The sequence below is a fragment of the Talaromyces atroroseus genome, assembly GCF_001907595.1.
Source record: "Talaromyces atroroseus strain IBT 11181 chromosome Unknown scaffold_20, whole genome shotgun sequence".
Taxonomy (NCBI): Eukaryota; Fungi; Ascomycota; class Eurotiomycetes; order Eurotiales; family Trichocomaceae; genus Talaromyces; species Talaromyces atroroseus.
This window is the reverse complement of record NW_017971452.1, coordinates 159,138-177,756: the sequence shown is the minus strand read 5'-3', so window position 1 is coordinate 177,756 and position 18,619 is coordinate 159,138. Positions and strand designations below refer to the sequence as shown.

General features: G+C 46.1%; 7 protein-coding genes across 7 annotated transcripts; 3 read left to right on the top strand and 4 right to left on the bottom strand.

Annotated features, from left to right (window-relative positions):
• Positions 1-462: 462 nt before the first annotated feature.
• UA08_09301 (hypothetical protein) lies at positions 463-1,214 on the bottom strand (the record flags this gene model as incomplete). The annotated part of the gene is made up of 4 exons (XM_020265229.1): positions 463-563; positions 624-751; positions 806-970; positions 1,027-1,214. 4 exons carry the CDS (start codon positions 1,212-1,214, stop codon positions 463-465), a joined length of 582 nt encoding a protein of 193 aa, XP_020115554.1.
• Positions 1,215-2,264: 1,050 nt separating this feature from the next.
• UA08_09300 (hypothetical protein) lies at positions 2,265-3,924 on the bottom strand (the record flags this gene model as incomplete). The annotated part of the gene is made up of 3 exons (XM_020265228.1): positions 2,265-2,597; positions 2,668-3,768; positions 3,835-3,924. The coding sequence occupies 3 exons, from the start codon at positions 3,922-3,924 to the stop codon at positions 2,265-2,267; spliced, it is 1,524 nt and encodes a 507-aa protein (XP_020115555.1).
• Positions 3,925-5,184: 1,260 nt separating this feature from the next.
• Positions 5,185-6,844, top strand: UA08_09299 (hypothetical protein; the record flags this gene model as incomplete). The annotated part of the gene is made up of 4 exons (XM_020265227.1): positions 5,185-5,921; positions 5,999-6,057; positions 6,127-6,272; positions 6,329-6,844. 4 exons carry the CDS (start codon positions 5,185-5,187, stop codon positions 6,842-6,844), a joined length of 1,458 nt encoding a protein of 485 aa, XP_020115560.1.
• Positions 6,845-7,954: 1,110 nt separating this feature from the next.
• On the top strand, positions 7,955-9,060 carry UA08_09298 (hypothetical protein; the record flags this gene model as incomplete). The annotated part of the gene is made up of 3 exons (XM_020265226.1): positions 7,955-7,987; positions 8,066-8,504; positions 8,579-9,060. 3 exons carry the CDS (start codon positions 7,955-7,957, stop codon positions 9,058-9,060), a joined length of 954 nt encoding a protein of 317 aa, XP_020115561.1.
• Positions 9,061-10,443: 1,383 nt separating this feature from the next.
• Positions 10,444-10,970, top strand: UA08_09297 (hypothetical protein; the record flags this gene model as incomplete). Its single annotated transcript, XM_020265224.1, has 3 exons — positions 10,444-10,515; positions 10,574-10,687; positions 10,749-10,970. The coding sequence occupies 3 exons, from the start codon at positions 10,444-10,446 to the stop codon at positions 10,968-10,970; spliced, it is 408 nt and encodes a 135-aa protein (XP_020115558.1).
• Positions 10,971-11,869: 899 nt separating this feature from the next.
• Positions 11,870-15,998, bottom strand: UA08_09296 (hypothetical protein; the record flags this gene model as incomplete). The annotated part of the gene is made up of 7 exons (XM_020265223.1): positions 11,870-11,953; positions 12,046-12,455; positions 12,519-12,717; positions 12,844-12,944; positions 13,444-15,519; positions 15,636-15,690; positions 15,993-15,998. 7 exons carry the CDS (start codon positions 15,996-15,998, stop codon positions 11,870-11,872), a joined length of 2,931 nt encoding a protein of 976 aa, XP_020115559.1.
• Positions 15,999-16,632: 634 nt separating this feature from the next.
• UA08_09295 (hypothetical protein) lies at positions 16,633-17,682 on the bottom strand (the record flags this gene model as incomplete). The annotated part of the gene is made up of 1 exon (XM_020265222.1): positions 16,633-17,682. One exon carries the CDS (start codon positions 17,680-17,682, stop codon positions 16,633-16,635), a length of 1,050 nt encoding a protein of 349 aa, XP_020115529.1.
• Between the last annotated feature and the right edge of the window lie 937 nt (positions 17,683-18,619).

Sequence of the window (18,619 nt, the reverse complement as noted above, 5' to 3'; positions counted from 1 at the left end):
ATCGTCAACATTGCATTGATCGAGAGGCAGTACTACTTACCTGGATAGCCACACTTCGCGCCCTTGCATCTATAGAACATGTATATGCAAACGAAGTGGCTACTTTATAAACTGTATTTTATGTAGATTTCTCACGTTGCAAGTCATTAACTGAACCAGAGTTATAATCCTTGCAAAACGCCTTGAAGTATGATGATCAAGATCCCTTTACATAAAGATTAGTGTAGGCAACGACCAGCTTTCCCTGAACTACATATTTTTAATTTTGATTTTATTTTTTTTTTTCTTTTTCTTTTAGCTTATAAGGAAAGTATCCATTTTTGATTCACGATGCGTGGCTATGTTTAGTTCAAGTAGGTAAACTAAGTTTTTGGTAAAGCATGCAGGAGTTTCCACCCAGTATTGTTCCCCGACTAGGCTGAAAGGGACATCTCTTCATGAAAGCGAAGTTCTGTGGAGACATTAGATAGCAGGGACACTAACCCAGAAGCGAGTGTCGTCGGTCTTGTACTTGCTGTCGCTATCAATCTGCGACTGGATCCATTGCACAGCGGACTTGTAATCTGCAAAGAAGTCAGTAATGCCATGGTATATTGACAATACCCGAGAGACCAGCAACGTACTTTCGATATCCTGAGTGTAAGGATTGGCAAGGCCCGAAGCACCGTCGCGGTGGCCGGCGAACCACTTGTCATAGCCGTAGTATTCCTGACAGTCCCAGCGAGAGGCAACATCGGCGTACACATTGGAGCTTTTGAGGTCAGTATCAGAACGCTAATGTCACGTCTATCAGAGAGTTGCTCACTTCAGCAAGGCTCCATCATTCCACTGCGACGCGGATTGGCCTGCGAAGCCATACCGCTTGGCACACACACGGAGCATGCCCCAGTTCTGCTTGAACAAGCCGAAGTTGGCCGCATCGTAGGTCTTCCCATCTCCGTAGGGGTAGTCGGAGGTATCCATGTCCTCTCTAATGGCTTGCGATTAATGCTCATACACTCATCTATAAATCGGATAGGTACCTACATCTCAAGCATAGCAATAGCAAGATCAAGCGTATTGCCACCAGCATTGAGGATGGCCGTCTTGTGCGCTCCAAGGCCAGAAACAGTATAATGGCCACGGTCATCGCGTTTCTCGAACAAGGCATCGGATTCTGGGGCAGCCAGTGCTGCAGTTGCGAGCATGGCGAAAAACGAAATGGAGAATTTCATTTTGAGTGATGATGTGATTGAGCTCAAAGAACAATGGTATTTGATGATGCACAGGTCCAAACGGCACCAGATCTCTATCTAGACTTTATATTCCGTTGCTTCGCAGCTGAGAAATACTTCCCAACATCGTTTACTTTTTGGGAACGGACGGCTTTCTTACTTTCCTTCCGTGGCCGAATTGGATAGTGCAATAAATGTCTTGTCTGATCCAGTTTGGCATGTTTCAAACTGAAACTAATATCCAACTATTTGGCGCTAATTTCATCTTCCACATGACACTCTTATTCCTAACGAAGCGAAAAGCACTAGATATTTGCCAGCACACGCTCCATTTCAGAAAGAGGACAGGAGACTTACGGATCTATACGCACGGATGATTATCCCTGAGAGGTACTATGACGCCGATTTGGTAAAACGAGGATACGCTCCTGCATAATGCTGGTCTTGGTGATGCAGATTCCGGTATTCGGACATAGTGATCCGATGCTTGGAGAAGCTGAGCGGCTTAGCCTGAGATAAAACGCACCATAATATTATTTTATGCACATAGGAGAGGCTGGCGTCGGATTAATCAATATTGGCAGTGGGCTATGGTCTCATATTGTAACGCTGACCATCATCCGCCGTTATATCATAACTACCTAGTACGAAATCCCGCGACCCGCTGAGTTTGAAGGACATAATCTTTCATTAAAGCGGGAAGTTTCCACTTGGTTCAATCTACCTTCTCTCAGCTATTGTAGCTATGAATCTCAGGGTTAGAGGCATAAGATGATGGTGCTCCTCCTTGAAGAAAGAACACGTCATGAAATCACAAACAGCAAGAGAGAAAGAATTAACTGACATAATGTCCAAATTTCAAAGTCTGTCATTATCAAAGCTCTTAGATACCTAGTCCGAGTTGACATACGACTAAGACTTTGCATCTCATATTCAGATGTGGATTTACGTTGACCCAAGAGAATAAATATATCGTGAGTTGCAAAACAAAACACACATAATTAGTGATGGAAACGGCAAGAGAACAACACAAATAACACGAATGCATGTCTACTTCAATGGTTTCAAGGATACATTTAGAGGAGGCACATGCCACGAGACAAACGAGTCATGGTTAGAGATCCAGCCTCCCTTCTTTCCTACCTCTTCGTCCAGCGCCAGGTCGAACCGCCACAGCAAGCGGGCCAGAATTAGTTTCATACTATCGTAAGCAAACTTCTTGCCGATGCAGTTTCGGGGGCCTACGGAGAACGGCTGGAAGCTGTCCTTGTTGTCACCGTCAAATTGTTTATCCCCCAACCATCGTTCAGGTCGGAATTCATCTGGGTAAAGGAAGTTGGCCTTGGATTGGTACGCGGCCCAATGATTAATGTTCACAACCGTCTGAAAGACCATGTCAGCTGGGAAAAGAAAATATACACTGCAAGGAAAGAAAAGAGATCAAGGAACATACCCCTTCGGGAACAAATTGGCCATCAATTATCGCACCCTCTTTGGGAGTCTGACGAGGAAAGCCGTTGGTAATCGGAGGACGAAGGCGTAGAGTCTCCTGCAGCACAGCCTGCAGGTATTCGAGTTGGTTGACCGAAATAATGGTGATGTCCCGCTCGTTCTTAAAATGCTGAGTCAATTCGGCACGCAATTTGCGCATGGCATCCTTGTGGGTGATCAAGAAGTATGAGGCATACGTCAGGCCGATCGAGGTCGTCTCGCTCCCGGCCAATATAATGATACTGGCCTGGTTTTCGAGCTCAGTATTGGAGATACTACCCATCTCCACGGCCTTCTGCATGTAGTGAATGAAGTCCGATCGATCCACAGTAGTGGACATTCGGGAACGCACTTTCTCCAGGGCCATGCGTGTGTGTTTCTCCTTCTCCTCTACCAGCGAGGCTGGGAGCATCATCGCTAGTAGTGTGTTCAGCGGCCGGAATCGATGAACAACTTGCAGCAGAGTAGCCACGTAGAAGTAATCGAGCACCATCTTCACCCACTCGTGGAATTGCGAGGTCTTGAGGCACCCAAACGTGTCACCAAACGCCAGATCACCAATCAGATCAAAGGTTGCGTAGTTGTGCCACGCTCGCAGATCAGATGGTAATCCCTTTTGCGCACGATGCTGCAGCTGGTCCATCATTAGGTCAACATTGCCCTGTATGATCGCCTCCTGCTCTAGTAGCGCCTTCTGCGAAAATGCGGGAGATAGGGACCGTCGTAGGCGCCCGTGGTTGGTGTCATCAGCCATGGTTATGGTTCCCGGGTCGACCAGCATGTCGTTGAAGAAGATCCGGTCTCGGGGCAAAGGCGCCTTGCCGCCGCGTCGAGCGTAGATGTCATTCCAGGCCGCAGCCGACGTGTACGAGAGCTCCGATGGTCTCAGGCGCACGATGGGACCGTAATTTTCGTGCGCGGCCTGAACAAAAAGATGCAATCTGCCACGCAGCTGGGCGATTGTCAAGGGCAAGGATGAGGCGGCGTATAGCCTAGGTCCAGGATACCTAGCCAGCGGATGCAGGTAAATATTGTATAAGATCTTGGTAAACCATGCTAACCCCTACATAAAGAGATACACACATGAGCCGACCACTTTTCTCCCGCATTCTCATATTCCAATACTTACTATTACCAAGAGTGATCTTATCGCCACCTCTCGCAAGAAGCTGGTGTCATCAAGAGTAAAAGACGGATGTATGAACCGCTTGAAATCCATTGCGGAGGAATTCACGCCGGCGAGAGCAAGTCTTCTCAAGGGCAGCGCTGGCCAAGGCGGATGCCAGCTTGTCGTCGGATGGGGACTGCCAGGGCATACTTTATAACTAGTAGAACAGGCGGTGGAATTCTCTCGTGCCAACTGGAGGATCTCTCTGTAAGGAGGCCCGAGGACATACTTCCACGGCGAAATAATAGCGGGCCGCAAGTGGGCCGGGCCGGCTGGTCGTAGTGGGTCAGAGATGTATGACGGAGGGGGCTTGGGTATATAAGAATGTGTTAGATTCCAAAAGCTTAGAGGGGGCTTGGTAGTGTCCTGTATAAAGTGCTGTAATCGTGATCATACCTAGTACCGTTATTGTAGGCTGGCCGCTGCGGTGGTGAGGAATCCCATTGTCGCATCGCACTTTCGGATGTATGTATGTATTTATGTATGTATAACGAATGTCTATCAATAGCCCCTGGGAAAAGCGCCTGGAGATCACCGGCAAAGCATTCCGGACCATTCAAATTACTGGAGTCACAGTCGTGGTGCGCTTCCCCAGATTCGATTGGATTCAGCTTGCCAGGAACAAGCCACATTTTGAAGCTCTGCTTGACAGACTGAAGATCAAAGCAACCCTGACTGGGCCCGTGGACTGAATCTGGACTTCATGCTGGAGGCATGCATCTACACCGATAGATTCAATGACTGAGTACACAACGGAATGTCCTGCAATCCCCACCTGCACGCTTTACTATTAGCCATTCATGTCAGGAATTACGACAGTGGGAACAACCCTGCTAGCTCTTGCATCTTTCTCTCTCGTTTCATTCTCTCTTCCCTCTCGTTCCGGTATACACAGGCAAAAATTTCCTGGCTAAAGTGCTCCGTAACCCACCTTTCACTATCGACCATCACTTTCCTGTCTCCGTAGGATAACAGGACTTGGCAATTCCTCCCTTGCTGGACACGAAGGCTTTACGTATGTCTGAAAGTTGGATGTTCTCATTGACATTTCAAGATCGACAATACGTGCAGCAGAGTAAGGAAGCCGAATAGGTACAGTAGCAGCTATCATTCCCGAGACCTCCCCTTACGTGTGGTATTTTCCAAACACCATATTTGAAGATATATTTACAACTTCTCACGGACAGATCACCAAGAGACTGTATTCGACCGTGTATCCAAATACGATATACATGAACACCAGGTGACCCCTGTTCTCTTTATCCCGTTGATGTCATATTCTCAATTGGCGCACATAATATCACAAACATCATGGCCATCCAAAAATGCCAATCGACATATACAGCCATCGTCCTAGAGCTATTCAATGTGGTTGTAAAAACGTCATTGAATGAGCTTACTGTCGTCCCTCACTTGACTTATCAGTCATTGATATGCTGCTCCTCCACTCTGCAATTCCAGCGCAATGAAATATCCTACGCGGAATACCAGCGACGACTGGAGGCGGAGTGGGATCTGGCGCCCAATGTCATCGACACAATGTTTGCGCAGGTTCGAGGAACCATGACCGTCAACACAGAGCTACTCGAACAGCTCCGTGGTCTAAAGACCATGATGGGTGGCCGGTTGCAGATATACGCCGTCTCAAATGCGTCGGAGAAAGACCATGCTTACATGAGGTCACTGCCAGTAGACTGGACTATCTTCGACCACATCTTCACGTCGACTGAGATGCGGATGCGAAAGCCCGAGCTGCGATGCTTCCGGCACGTACTCCAATCCATCTCGAAGTCGCCGCATGAACTCATATTCATTGATACTGAGCCAGAAAACGTCCTGACCGCCCAGTCACTCGGTATGAAGGGTATCAAGCCAAAATCTGCCGCAGAGATTGAACCGATTCTGCACAATTTGTTACTGGATCCGTTGCCGCGAGCACGATCCTTTCTACAACAAAATGCAAAGCGGCTACACTCGATTTGTGAAAATGGCGCCATCATGAAAGAGAACTTTGCTCAGCTGTTGATTTTGGAGGCAACAGGAGACAAGTCCGTTCCTATAAAGGCCTTTTCTTGTCTTGCGTGTATTGTATTATTGCCTGGATAACTGACATTTGAATCTGAAGGAGCCTCATCGAACTGGAACATAAGCACCCTTCTTCTTCCACCTGGAACTTTTTCATAGGTCAGTGGATCTTCGAGCCCAGGCGCCATTTTTCCCAGTTATTGTTTCGTTGACAAAATTGCTTGCCAGGGACACCGCTATTTACGAAATCCGACTTCCCTGATGATCTCGACACGACCTCCATGGCTACCACAGTGCTGGGGCTGGAGGAGAAACAGGCTCATCGACTGCTGGACCGGATGCTGCAATACATAAACCAGGATGGCCTTATCTCGGTAAGTCGCCGCGTGTCGTACCATTTAGAAAGTCAAGAAAACTGACGAGATAAAAGACCTTCTTCACCGACCGCAAGAACCGTGTGGACCCTGTCGTGTGTGTGAATGTCCTGGCACTCTTCTACACATACGACCGTGGCTATGAGCTGGCCCCGACTCTAGAATGGATCCGCCAGGTAGTGATCAAGCGGGCGTACCTGCACGGGACGCCCTTTTATCCTAACCCAGAGCAGTTTCTTTTCTTTTTGGGTCGGCTCCTTCGGCATGTGTCGCATCTTGGTGGTATCTTTGATGAGCTGCGACAGCTTCTTCGCGAACGTCTGAAGGAGCGGTTGGGTCTGCCGGCCGATCCTATCGCACTCGTCATGCGCTTGATTACCTGTAATGAGATGGGTATCCGAGATGCTCGCGGAATGAAACGTCTCCTTGACATGCAATGCGTGGACGGTGGATGGGAGCCTGGGGCGATGTATACATATGCGTCCAAGAATATCTCTATTGGGAATCGCGGGGTGTCCACGGCGTTTGCCATCAGCGCCATTGAGGGATATCGAGAGCGTTTCCAGATGTAATTTCCCCAGCGCCCTGATTACTGGGGCCAGCAGCTCGATTTAGAATTGTTGAATATGACTCCTACTTTCCGCCTTGCCGAGACAATTTTTTGGTCACCAGCTGGTGATTATTCATTGTAGACTGTTTTTGTTTGTTTGTTTTTCTTCCTGCTATCGTTCGTTACAACCAAGTACACTAGTCTCCCCATGCTCGTTCTGGTTCTCTTTCCTTTCGCATGACTACACCATGCTCTCGTTTAGTAGCGCAAATAAACACCAGGAATACAGCTGGAAAAACGCAATGTTTGCATGTGTCAATTCTTATTGGTGCACCCAAGCCGTAGCTTTGACCTCGAATCATTTGTGTAAGAACATACAGCCTTGTGAACCGAGAGCTAGTTATTTACACGCACTATAAAGACTCGAGGCAAGCATTCCAGGCAGCCCTAAGCCATCTCAAATGTCTCAAACTCTAAGCTATGCCCCCTTAAATGCCAACTTAACTCTAACCTTAAATGCCTCAGTAAGCACTTTAAATCCTACGCTTAGCCTCCGTAAAGCATACGGACAATGTTGATAACATGTGCGTGTGTGAAATGGTTCTGCCTCCTGCAGCGTTGGAGAGAGATCCTAGCACTTTTCCTGCACCAATCCTGTGCCCTCTCATGGGACCCGTCGGCTTGATCATAGACAGCGCAAGCTAAGGGTCTTGGAACACATTGCTTTTTCCGTCAAAACCAATCCAGAGCCAGCATCTACAATACGATCGGTCAGCTAAGATCTCGATTACAAATCCATCTGAATTGCGGGACTGAGCGAAGGTGTGGCAAAACTACTGCATCCGTTACATCTACACTTACTGCAATGGATGTTCTGGCCTTCCCATACGTCAAGGTCGTATAAGATCGTTTGGGCAATCTCCCCGCTGTCCCAGTCCGTCTGGTGATTGATGACATATCCTTGAGTAACGAACTAGTTAAGGGAGGGTGGCCCTTACATATCTCCCTGGTATATATATAGCAGCACCTTGCACAATTTGCTACACCGCTGTACAAATCACCTGTAACTCTCCACTTCAGAAACCTGTACATTCCTAGCCAGCAACCTTTGTTATTACTATCTGCGACAATCATGTCTGAGATTCGTAACGTCGTTATCCTTGGGGTGCGAGATACCCCCACTGCTCCAGCTCCCTGGCATGCCGGGTACCTAACAGGCTAACACATCAATCAAATGAGCTAGGCGACTGGGTTGGTGGGCAAAGAAATTGTCAAGGCTCTTGTCGACGATGGGTCCTTCCAAGTCACAATTGTCAAACGTATCGGCGGCAGTTCTTCTCACCCATTCCCCGAGTCGAGTCGCCTGCGCGAGATTGGCGATATCGACTACACTTCTGTCAGCTCACTGAAGAAGGCATTCGCTGGCCAGCATGCCGTCATTGAGGCTCTCAATCCCAGCGGCGTTGTGCACCAGGACAAGATCGTTCAGGCGGCAGTTGAAACCGAGTCGGTACGGCACATAATCACACCTGATTTCAGCGGCGACTATCTCAATGAGCATATCCATGAGATTCGCATCTATGATAGCAAGGTGGAGGCGCATCATGTTACCAAGCGCCTGATCCAGCAGCGAAAGTCCCTGCACTGGACCGCCATCCTCACTGGAAGTTTCTTCGACTGGGGTATGTTACCAGATAGGAGATCAAACTTGAGAACTGGAGCATTGCTGGTTGTATACTAACTCAATCTCTACTAGCAATCGACAATGGCATTTTCTGGGTCGACGCAAAGGCAAGACAAGTGACGATTTTCGGTTCGGGTAACCAGAGCAATGCTTTGGCAGCCCTTGACGTTGTCGGACGAGCCACGATACGTGTTTTAAAGGACCCCGATTCCTACCTAGATCGACAGGCATACTTTGCGGATTATTTGATCAGCTGCAATGAGCTCCTGAAGTTGCTCAATGAGCTAGAAGACCAAACCTGGACGGCCAAACACGTCAGCTTGGATGATTTTTACGAGCAAGGTAAGAAGCTTTGGGACGAAGACACCGCCAAGGGAGTTGAGGATCGACGTAGTACCACCGCATATATCATGCTGGGTACCTATGGATGCTTCCATGAAGAAAACCGATATTCCACGGATTACAGTGGTCGTGTTGAATCGGGATTTGGATGGACTCGCGATCAGTTCGCCCGTGAACTTCTCAAAGCGGTCAAAAGCGCGAGAAAAGAGTAGATAATGATAGCTACTGGGATTATTTCCTCTCTTTGTGTATGTAGTCTTAGCTATTCCTACCACTTTCGACGCGGTGTGTCTCATCCCTGACATGTACTGCAATGACATAATACAAAACCTCAGTACTTCTACGGCTTTTGTAAATCCCCGTCAATCCCTCATAAGAGTCTGTTGCATCCTTGGTGGTTCCATGGACAGAACCCAGTCCGGAGAAAAAAGTACCGACTACGTAACGTAGCATCAAACACCAGCCTCTGTAGCTCGACTTGCTATTACATCAGACCGCATGCTACTATTACTGTACAGTATACTTATTCACCTTATGTCACTTTGTACAGCGTGGATATGTCTCAGGCAGAAGTGACACAAAAGACCATTCGGACCGTGGGAAGAGTGTGGGAAGAAAAGCGGAGAAGTAGGGTTACAATTGAAAAAGCTATATAGGCGAAAAATTATTGATCAATTTCCCTTCGTCATCATTCATGTGACTTGAAAAAATAGCAACACCCTTTACTTTCCTGTAGCCTGACAATTTACACGAGTAGGGTTTCTTTCTCCAAGGAATGTAACATTCGTCTTGATCTACAACTAAACTGGTTCACTCTAACCACCGACGTTAAGACACAGACATGGCTGTCCAGGCCTTCGACCACGGATGAATAGAAGAAGTCTCAAAAAACAGTCTGCCGGTGAGGAGGATTATGGTGGAGGTCATTCCCAATGCGATTTCAAAGCGCAGCTGTCATCAACTAGTGTTCTATTGAATATGCAGGCATGGACTTTGCTACAGCGCCGCGTGGAAGCTGGCTTATACCTGTGCGTTCCAGTTTCATAACATGTCATAGCTGTGAATATCTAGATCTGTTACAACACAGCAATATCTTTCCAGGGCACTACTCTATCTCATGATGTAGACTTGACATTTTCACACACCACTAAGACATGCCCAAGTCTGAAACTTACCGCATTCAACACTTTCATACTGATCCAGACTTTTGGATTTGAATCAAAATGACGGTCTGGGTGTGACGAACATGGCAAGACAAAGAATAAGGCAGCTGCTCAATAGAAAATTTCCTTGTATATCAGGGTTCTGTTTCTGTATTCTCTACTTCCTAGTGCAACTGTATCCACTATGTGTCACTTTATGAGATAATGCATGTCTAGAACTCAGTCAAGGGATCATTGACCTGAAAGTAATGATAATTCAGAGCTGAATGCAGTCAAGAGAAGATGTCTACATTGCCACAAGAATAGCTCCACCAAGGGAGATATAAAGCTCTGGATAATCCAATCCCTAGTAGCATGAAAACTAAGAGCAACAAACTCAACTATTTATTCTATTCGAGCCTAGATTATCTTCGAACGCTACCTTCCGTAACCATGTCTGTCACACACTGTCTCTTCTTGAAGTTCAAGCCAGATAGCGAGGTGTCCAGAGAGGTAAAGGCAAAGGTATGAAGGTCATTACCTAAGGGAATGAGAAATAACGCTAACTACAAATCCGTGCTAGACCTACCTCGATTTGCTGGGATTGAAGGAGAACTGTCGTCATCCGGACACTGGCAAGCCCTACATGTTGTCCATCAAAGGGGGAATGGACAATTCTGTCGAGGAGGGAGGAAGCGTGAGCTTGTCTTTCATGCGGTATATATCTTTCTCTTTCTGACCTGTGTATAACTTTGCAGAAAGGTATGACCCATGGATTTGTCATGGAGTTTGCCAGCGTAGAGGATCGGAACTATTACATCCATGAGGACCCCCATCACCTGCGTCTTGAGGATCAGATAAGAGCCATCATGGAGGACGGGGTAGCAGTCGACTTTACCCCAACTATCTTCTACGACTGGGCTTCGAAGGATGACAATGGAACGAAGATCAATGGAAGCAAGGCCAATGGAAAAAAGTGATTGGTTGGGTACTATCAAGAGCTCTGTCTACGTATCACATGTATCGACTGATGATATAATTCAGCTTTTTGTAAATCGCTAGATTTTGCACAATTTCTCTCTCATTAATGGTAATAGACAAGATCAATAATATATTACCCTCCCTACAACTGTATTAATACAATGGCGAAGTGAAATTGGACAGGCACAGATATACTGGAAATATCTGGTGTTGAATAATATGCCTAGACAATTTATAACCTAGCGGCAGAACTGGAATGTGCAAATATCTAACACCTGTGGAAGTAGATTTTCACGCGTTATCTTCATATCTTAATGCTCGTGAAGACAATCTCTGCGTGCAGTTTAACAAGCAGTTCTTATATTGCGAGAAAAAGATAAAGCGAGGGAAGGTTTATCTGTGGTTCACCTTCCTAAAATGGAAGTTTCGCTGAAAAGGCAAACACTTTGGGTTAGGGCTAGCCTGGTTTTGATGCCTGATATTTGCCTTGTGGCCTTGCGTAGGGTTTGCTAATCTTACAGCGACTTTCTTCAATTATGAGCCAGTTTTCTTTTCGGTTATTTCTTTTCTTCTTTTTATTGCTTCACTTTCGTGCGGATATATTTAATGAGGCTTCTTTGGCGCCGCCTCCTTTCTCGATACCTGTACTTAGGTACTCTATTAAGACTGTACTAGACCATATTACTGTGCAGGTAAAAAATTGATGTGCGAAGGCATAGACTCTATTCTAGCCATAGGGTATTAAGTTACTAGGACATATTATAAATTTAGGAGATCAGTTGTCTGTTGGTCTCTGCCTCATTTGGACTCATGTCTCTAGACTATTAACATGAAAAGGCGCAGAACTAGTGGCAGTGTGCCACGCGCTCTTTTGGAAACACGATAGGCAGTTGCCTATCTACAAGTTCGTCACCTTCAAAGTCCCGGAAATCAAACGCACTGCATCCACTATGATAATGTCTAGCCCCGCAGCTTGTTGTATCTGGTGTTCGAGGCATTGTTAGTTGAGATAATTTTGAATCTATCGGTATGCATACGACATCAAATATTGAACGGGAAATCATTAATACTGACCTTTGCGCACTCGGGCTCATTGTTCAGCGCACCCCAACTGCCTGTCACCAAGCCCTTCATTTTGGCTACTCTCACTAGATTTGGAGCATGCACAAATGGATCAGCAGCCATGATAATCCCATCGAGTCCCCAATAGGTGGCGAAATGAATCGCTTCCTGGACGCTGGATGCTCTAATATCGCCCACAGGGTTGTTCCCAGACTCATTCAAGAAGAATATGGGAAACATGTTCTGTTTCAGAGAGAGAAGAATGCATACCTCAGGGCTGAAGGAGGAAAGCATTATAGGGCGGCGTTGGCAAGAGGGATGGGAGAGGATTGAAGTCAGGATGGTATCAACAAATGTATTCACCTCGATAGCGAAGGTGTCAGATTTCCAGTCCTCGGCTGCTTCGAAGAGCATCGGGTATTCTATGAGTTATCAGCAATGCTAATTCATCCACGAAGACCAATAATTAAAGGAATTCCGCTTACTAATTTCTACATTCAATGCAATCGAGTCTGGAGTTCGAGACAGAAGATCGTCCAAGGTTAGAAAGGGTCCGTGTATGTAATTTCCTCTTGTATTGCCTTTGAAACCGATTTTCTTGTACTCGAATGTATGGGTCATTCGTTCAGTGAGATCCTTGTGAGCATTCTCACAGCCGTCGTTGTATGACAGAGACCGTGATCTCTGTTTAATGTATAATTGGGTGTCCTTTCTTTGTACTGCTTTTAACTGGGTATTGCTAATATGCATAAACTGGATGGCAAACAGTGAGATTTGTGCATATTTAGATAGCTTTTCATTAGAACAGACCTGGTCCAGGCTCAAATTATGCATCCACGCATCTGTCCCTGTTTCGCTGACAAGAAAATCGTGGTATATGACGGGAACGAGGTCTTTCGTCAATTGGACGTCTATCATGGAGAAGGGGAACAGTTAGTTACTAAACAGCTGTACAGAGACATTAAAGCCACTGTCTCACCAAGCTGTTCCACTGTTGGTTAGCCATTGTTTTCAAACGCAGGAGAAAAAAGCCTTACTTCTACCATATCTGCACCAGTGTCAGCGGCAGTGAGAAATGACTAAAGTGGCACGCGAGGATTCACAAGTCAGTAAGGGTAGTATTGACTGATATCTGAGGGGAATTGTTACTTGTAACGTATTCTCCCCAATTGACAAATGTTTTGGTGACAGAATGTTTTGACCGAGACCTGGTCTAAAGTTAGCAAACAGTACTTCCAAGGTTGTAGTTCTATAGATAGGATAGCCGAAGGTTCATCCACATGCCTCTGTGTCCGACAATTTTGGTTCCTCCACCGTCTCGCCAGAGTACGTCTCTCGCTGGGACGGAGAAATTGCTTTGATTCGCGAATGGTTTAGCAACAAGAAAGCTAAATGAGACAGAACCGATACTCTCCAGATCTTCTTTGGAAAGAATTGGTATATGGTGGTCTCGAATCAAACTCTCCCTTCCAGGCCCTAGACTTTGTTTCAGAGCATCGAGAAGTGCAATTCCACTGCCGATATGCTCATGTACCGTGACCTTATCTGCGTTGGCTCGTTTACAATACAACTTGACCAGTAATTTGGCATTTCGAAGGTCATTTGCATAAAATCGCCATGGCTGGTTGGTTAAATCTTCCAGAAGCGGCAAGTCAACCCTGTGACTTGGGCTTTTACTTCCTATCAGTGAAACCTCGATGGAAAGACCAACCTCGAAGTCTGTACATTCTGTGTTTTGGGAAAGATGGGAATCCAGATCAACCTGGAAACTTGGAGTTTTGCCTTCGAGCTCAAAGGAAACCAGGTTTACAAGTACCAGGTTTTCACTGTGCAATGGTTGAATCATTCTCATCGCCTCCGCCGGTTGAAATGGGGATCCTGGCCCTAAATCACATAATCCACTCCGGCATTCAATCCGAGGATTAGCCTTCAACATTCGTGTTACTGTGATCTCGCCATTGAATGCAGCATGGTCAATTGCACTCCAGCCAAAATGATCTCGATATTCTACACTTGCACCAGCTTCTATGAGAAGTTCCACAACCTCAGTATACCCGTGCAATGAAGCTATAATCAAGGGGGTCCAGCCATAGGAGTCTTCAGCAATGTCTACCTTTGCTCCATGACTCAATAAAAGTTGCATGGACTTCACGTCACCAAAGCGTGCAGCAATGTAGAGCGCAGTCTCTCCGTGCCTCCCTCGGTGGTCCAAATCCGGATCGGCGTCAAGCAGAGTATTCAAAAGTTTTCGATTTGAACTAACAGCATTTGCCAGAAGTAACCCAGATGTTGCTTTCCAGATATGGATTAGCGACATACTGTCGTCCTTCTGATTGAACTCTAGAAGTAGTCTGGAAACCTCGTCACTGCCGTTCATGATTGCGAGACTGAGCGGTGAGATTTCTAGATAGTCCTGTAAAAGAATGGAGTCGCGAGCTGATAGACCGCCGAGGTATAATGCGTCTTTCATACGACTGAGAAGAAGTTGACATGCCTGAGGAAGCCTATACTGAGCTGTGTAATGAATAGGCAATCGATTGCATATTGGATCAGGTGTAAGAAGAGCAGCTTGTATATCCTTAGCGTCGAGACACAGTAGAACATAACTCAGGAGAGATAATAGATCATCATCCTCCGTCTGTGTGGGGACTGTAGACCGTGCAATGTATCTTGAATTCTGATCGACTGAGTCTGCAGCAAGTCGTCGATGGCGATGGCCCATAACAACCAAGATTCGAAGGATGGTGAAAGAGAGACAGGTCTGGGTAGAAGCTTTGTTTTGGCGAGTGGACCTGAGCAGCATCAGGAGTCTGCTGAAGCATGCTTTGGACACATAAATAATCGATAATTGCAATAAGACAGCAACAAGGATTTGATTCTGCCGTCTATCTGTTATGTTGACATTGATCGTTTCCCGGAAGAAAAAGTCCAATGCAGCGACATCATCGTCTCGAATTGCCCTATATGCAATATCCAAGTCTCCGAGCGAAGAGTGATGATGTCGGACTAAATCATTCAGCAGTAATGAGGATCGTGTCGTAAAAGAATTTCTTGATAGCACTTGACGGATGGCTTGGATAGAGCCTTTGATGAGTTTCAGCCTGTAGAGGGACTCGTTTTGAGTAGAAAATTCTTCTGTTTCTAGCTTCGACTGGATATCACCAATGTGTTTTCTCGAGGAAGTAAGATTATTTCGGAAGTCTGGTCTAGTCCCCAAAAGATCGTTGAATTTTCGTAAAAGCCTCTGGAATCCTCGGGAATTCACAGTCCCATACCGCAACAATGTTTTCAGACTCGTGCAGCACTGAGTCAGTAACGATAGGATAAAATGGAGCTCCTGACGACCTGCATGTTCCCATTCTGACTCTTGATCAAGCAAGTCTGAGCTCTGGTAGAACCTGGAGACTTGATCTCCGATGTCTACAAATACTTTCGAGTAGAAAGCTTGCACGTTCTGAATTTCCCGATCAATATTGTCAAGTACGCCTAGTTCGCAATGGTCAGTGCCATATCGGACAAGATATTCATATGGGTGCACAGGTGAACGGGAGAAAAGAAATAAAAATAAAAAAAAAATTAGCAACTGTGAACTGCAAACATACCAGCACATTCTGGAGCCTCGCCTGGCCGAGTTGATGTCGTTCGGAGCAGTTTTATCTGTCTTTTCAGGCCATTGTAGTCAAGATAACGACAGTCCCACAATGGGTGTCTATTTTTGTGCAAATTCCTGCCAAATTTCATAATTGTAGATGCCAGGAAATATCGAAAGAAACCGAGACCGTGTCCTGTCCATACAACGAAAAGCCAGATTAGTAGCACATAGTAAGAAACTGAGTATCTCTGATCCAGCCACGGTGTTGGTTATCAATCACAATCAGGCGCGAGATAAGCAGAGTCGCCCGCCATTCTCAAGGAGAATCTGCCAAATTTTCCAAGAGATAACAAACACCACTGCTCACCGCCATTGTGTTATACGGTACATAATTTCACATGTCGGACTGATACCTTTTGTATGGTCCGTCTTGAGATGTTCTCGCGAATTTATATACATACGTAATGCAGCAGATATGAGCAACCAACATGAGCAGCTGATCATGAGAAAGCAAAAGACCGGGAAGGAGAAAGAAAAACATGAAAAAAATGCATGATTATGCCGCTATTTCTTTATATTTGCGCGTAGGTTGTCAGAGTCTAAAACAGTACACTGTGTCACCTACGTGTAGATTCACCATCTATTCTCCGAGATACAATCCGTTCTATAAAGTCACGAATGCATGCTGTGAATAATCGCGCCATATATAAAGAGTAGCACTAGTGACAGTTTTATTTCTAACTGACCGAATGATGGACACATTGTATCTATCGTCGAAAGCGTGGCCGACACGGCGTCGCTGGCTCCATTGCTATTTTACGCTCGATATACAAAGGCCTTTCTGGCCTATCACAGCAGTAGCAACACTAGTCGCGATCATCATGGTAAAACTGCCATGTCAACTATGTTTATTTTCTAATACTCAGAAATGCCAAACATCGTATCGAATTCTTCATGCCCAAGCTACAGTAACCGAGCAAGCGACATCACGAGCAAAACAAATGCAATCAAAGCTCAACTACCAACTTGCTCCCGCTGACACCCTGATTGAGTTTATCAAGCGCTCTATCGACGTCTTCCAACCCTTTACCGACAATTTTCAAGTGAGGACTAGGAACGTACTCCCCAGTAGCAAGCTTCTCCTTGAGCCACTCATTGAAAACCCACCGGAAATAACCACGGGCTTCGACTGGATCTGCTGGCGTCTGGACAAAAGTGACGACGACGCCGTCTACCTGCCTGGCGTCTGGTGGAACAATTGGGGCGGAAGCGATTCTTGCGACATTGTCACCTCTCACTTGTTCGAGGATGGTGGTGATAGTTTCGAGGTCTCCTCGACCCAGGAAGCACTGGTATAGTGATAGCTTGTCCTCCTTGATGCTGTCCACGATTGCCGACACCACGTTCGGAGATTGGTAATCGAATACCCGATCCGCACCAAGCCCTCTTATATATTCGTGGTGACGAGGACTGCACGTAGCATAGACATGGAAGCCCATGGATTTGGCAGTCTGCACAGCAGCGCTTCCGACACTGGTAGATGCGCCCCAAACTAGCATTGCTCGTTTGTCCTGCGGTGCGTACTTGGTATCCCGGGGCATGTCAATAGTCCACCATGCCGACATGGCTACTGAGACGGACATGGGCAAGATAGACGCCTCACAAAAACTCAATGAATCAGGCAGGGGTGTCACTTTCTCTGCAGCAACCAACGTGAATTGCTGGAATGAACCGTAGTCCGCGTGGCTTCCGTGGAAATAGGACGAAGCATAGGCGGCGACTCTACTGCCCAGTTTAAATGTACTCGACAGGATATCTGGGCCAACTCCTGCTACAATTCCAGCGACGTCGGACCCTAGTACAGTCGGATAGGTTGCAATGAGAGCACTGTGATCCCTTTGGAAAGCGTCCACTGGATTCAGAGCAATGGCTTTGACTTCAATAAGTATCTGTCCAGGGCCGGGTTGAGGAGTCACTCGGCTAACGAGAGAGTGAGGAGCGCCCTTTTCCGCAATGATTAGAGCCGAATGGTGGCTACCAGGCAGTGTTGAAGCCATTTTGCTGTCGGCGGATCTGGGATTGATAAGCGAGGTCTATCTTGAGGAGTATAGGAGACAAGTTAGTTGTTTCAAGAGTTTGTAATGAGATCTGTTGAATGACAATAAAAGTTTCATTGTATATGATTATTTACACATATATATAGTTGGAACCTCGTATATCTACAGTGGGTGTAGCCCTAATCTTGGTCCGGCATATTCTTAACTCCGCAATCTATTAAGGTTCCAAGGCTTTTGTTGGAGCATTAATGGAGGACTGTAAAACCAAGAACACAATAGTTTTACCTGTTTGACTTTCAACTGCGATTTATCTACCGTAAATGGTCTACCACTGTTGCTTGAAGTTCCGTATCCAAGGCCGTGCGTACACGTATGGATTTTAGTGAACACATTAAAACCTCCAACGATCAGCATCAGCATACAGTCACTTGCGTGGTTTAATAAATTAGTACCACAAAGCTCGCTATCTGGGCATCTAGTTGCTTTTCGTTTGAAAATTTTAACCTGTATCTTCAAAAGGGGCTGGCGTGGCCTTGCCGGAGTTATCATGGCAAATTGCCGGGCATTCCCCTGGGTTCACGCCTAACTCCAGCAGAGGATTCTTCTATACCGGTGAAAATTAGCAAATTTTAATATTCCAAATTTATTTTGACCTAATACTATAGTTCGCTGGGGTGCTACAGTCAACTTCCTGTATGTTAGATAAATTCCATAAGAGCTTATATTCCCATTCATAGAAAACTTGCAGACACGAAGCTTCAAAACTTACACAACTTCTCTCTTCCCTTTCCTTTAGGAGTCAGGCCACTCTTCCTGTCCATTCGTGGTTGTCTAGCCCAAGATTTTAAGGTAATTTTGTAACCAATTTCCATATCACTTGAGTGGTTTAAAGGTCGCTCTTGGAATCCCATAACAAGGAAAAAGCAAGAAGTGAGAT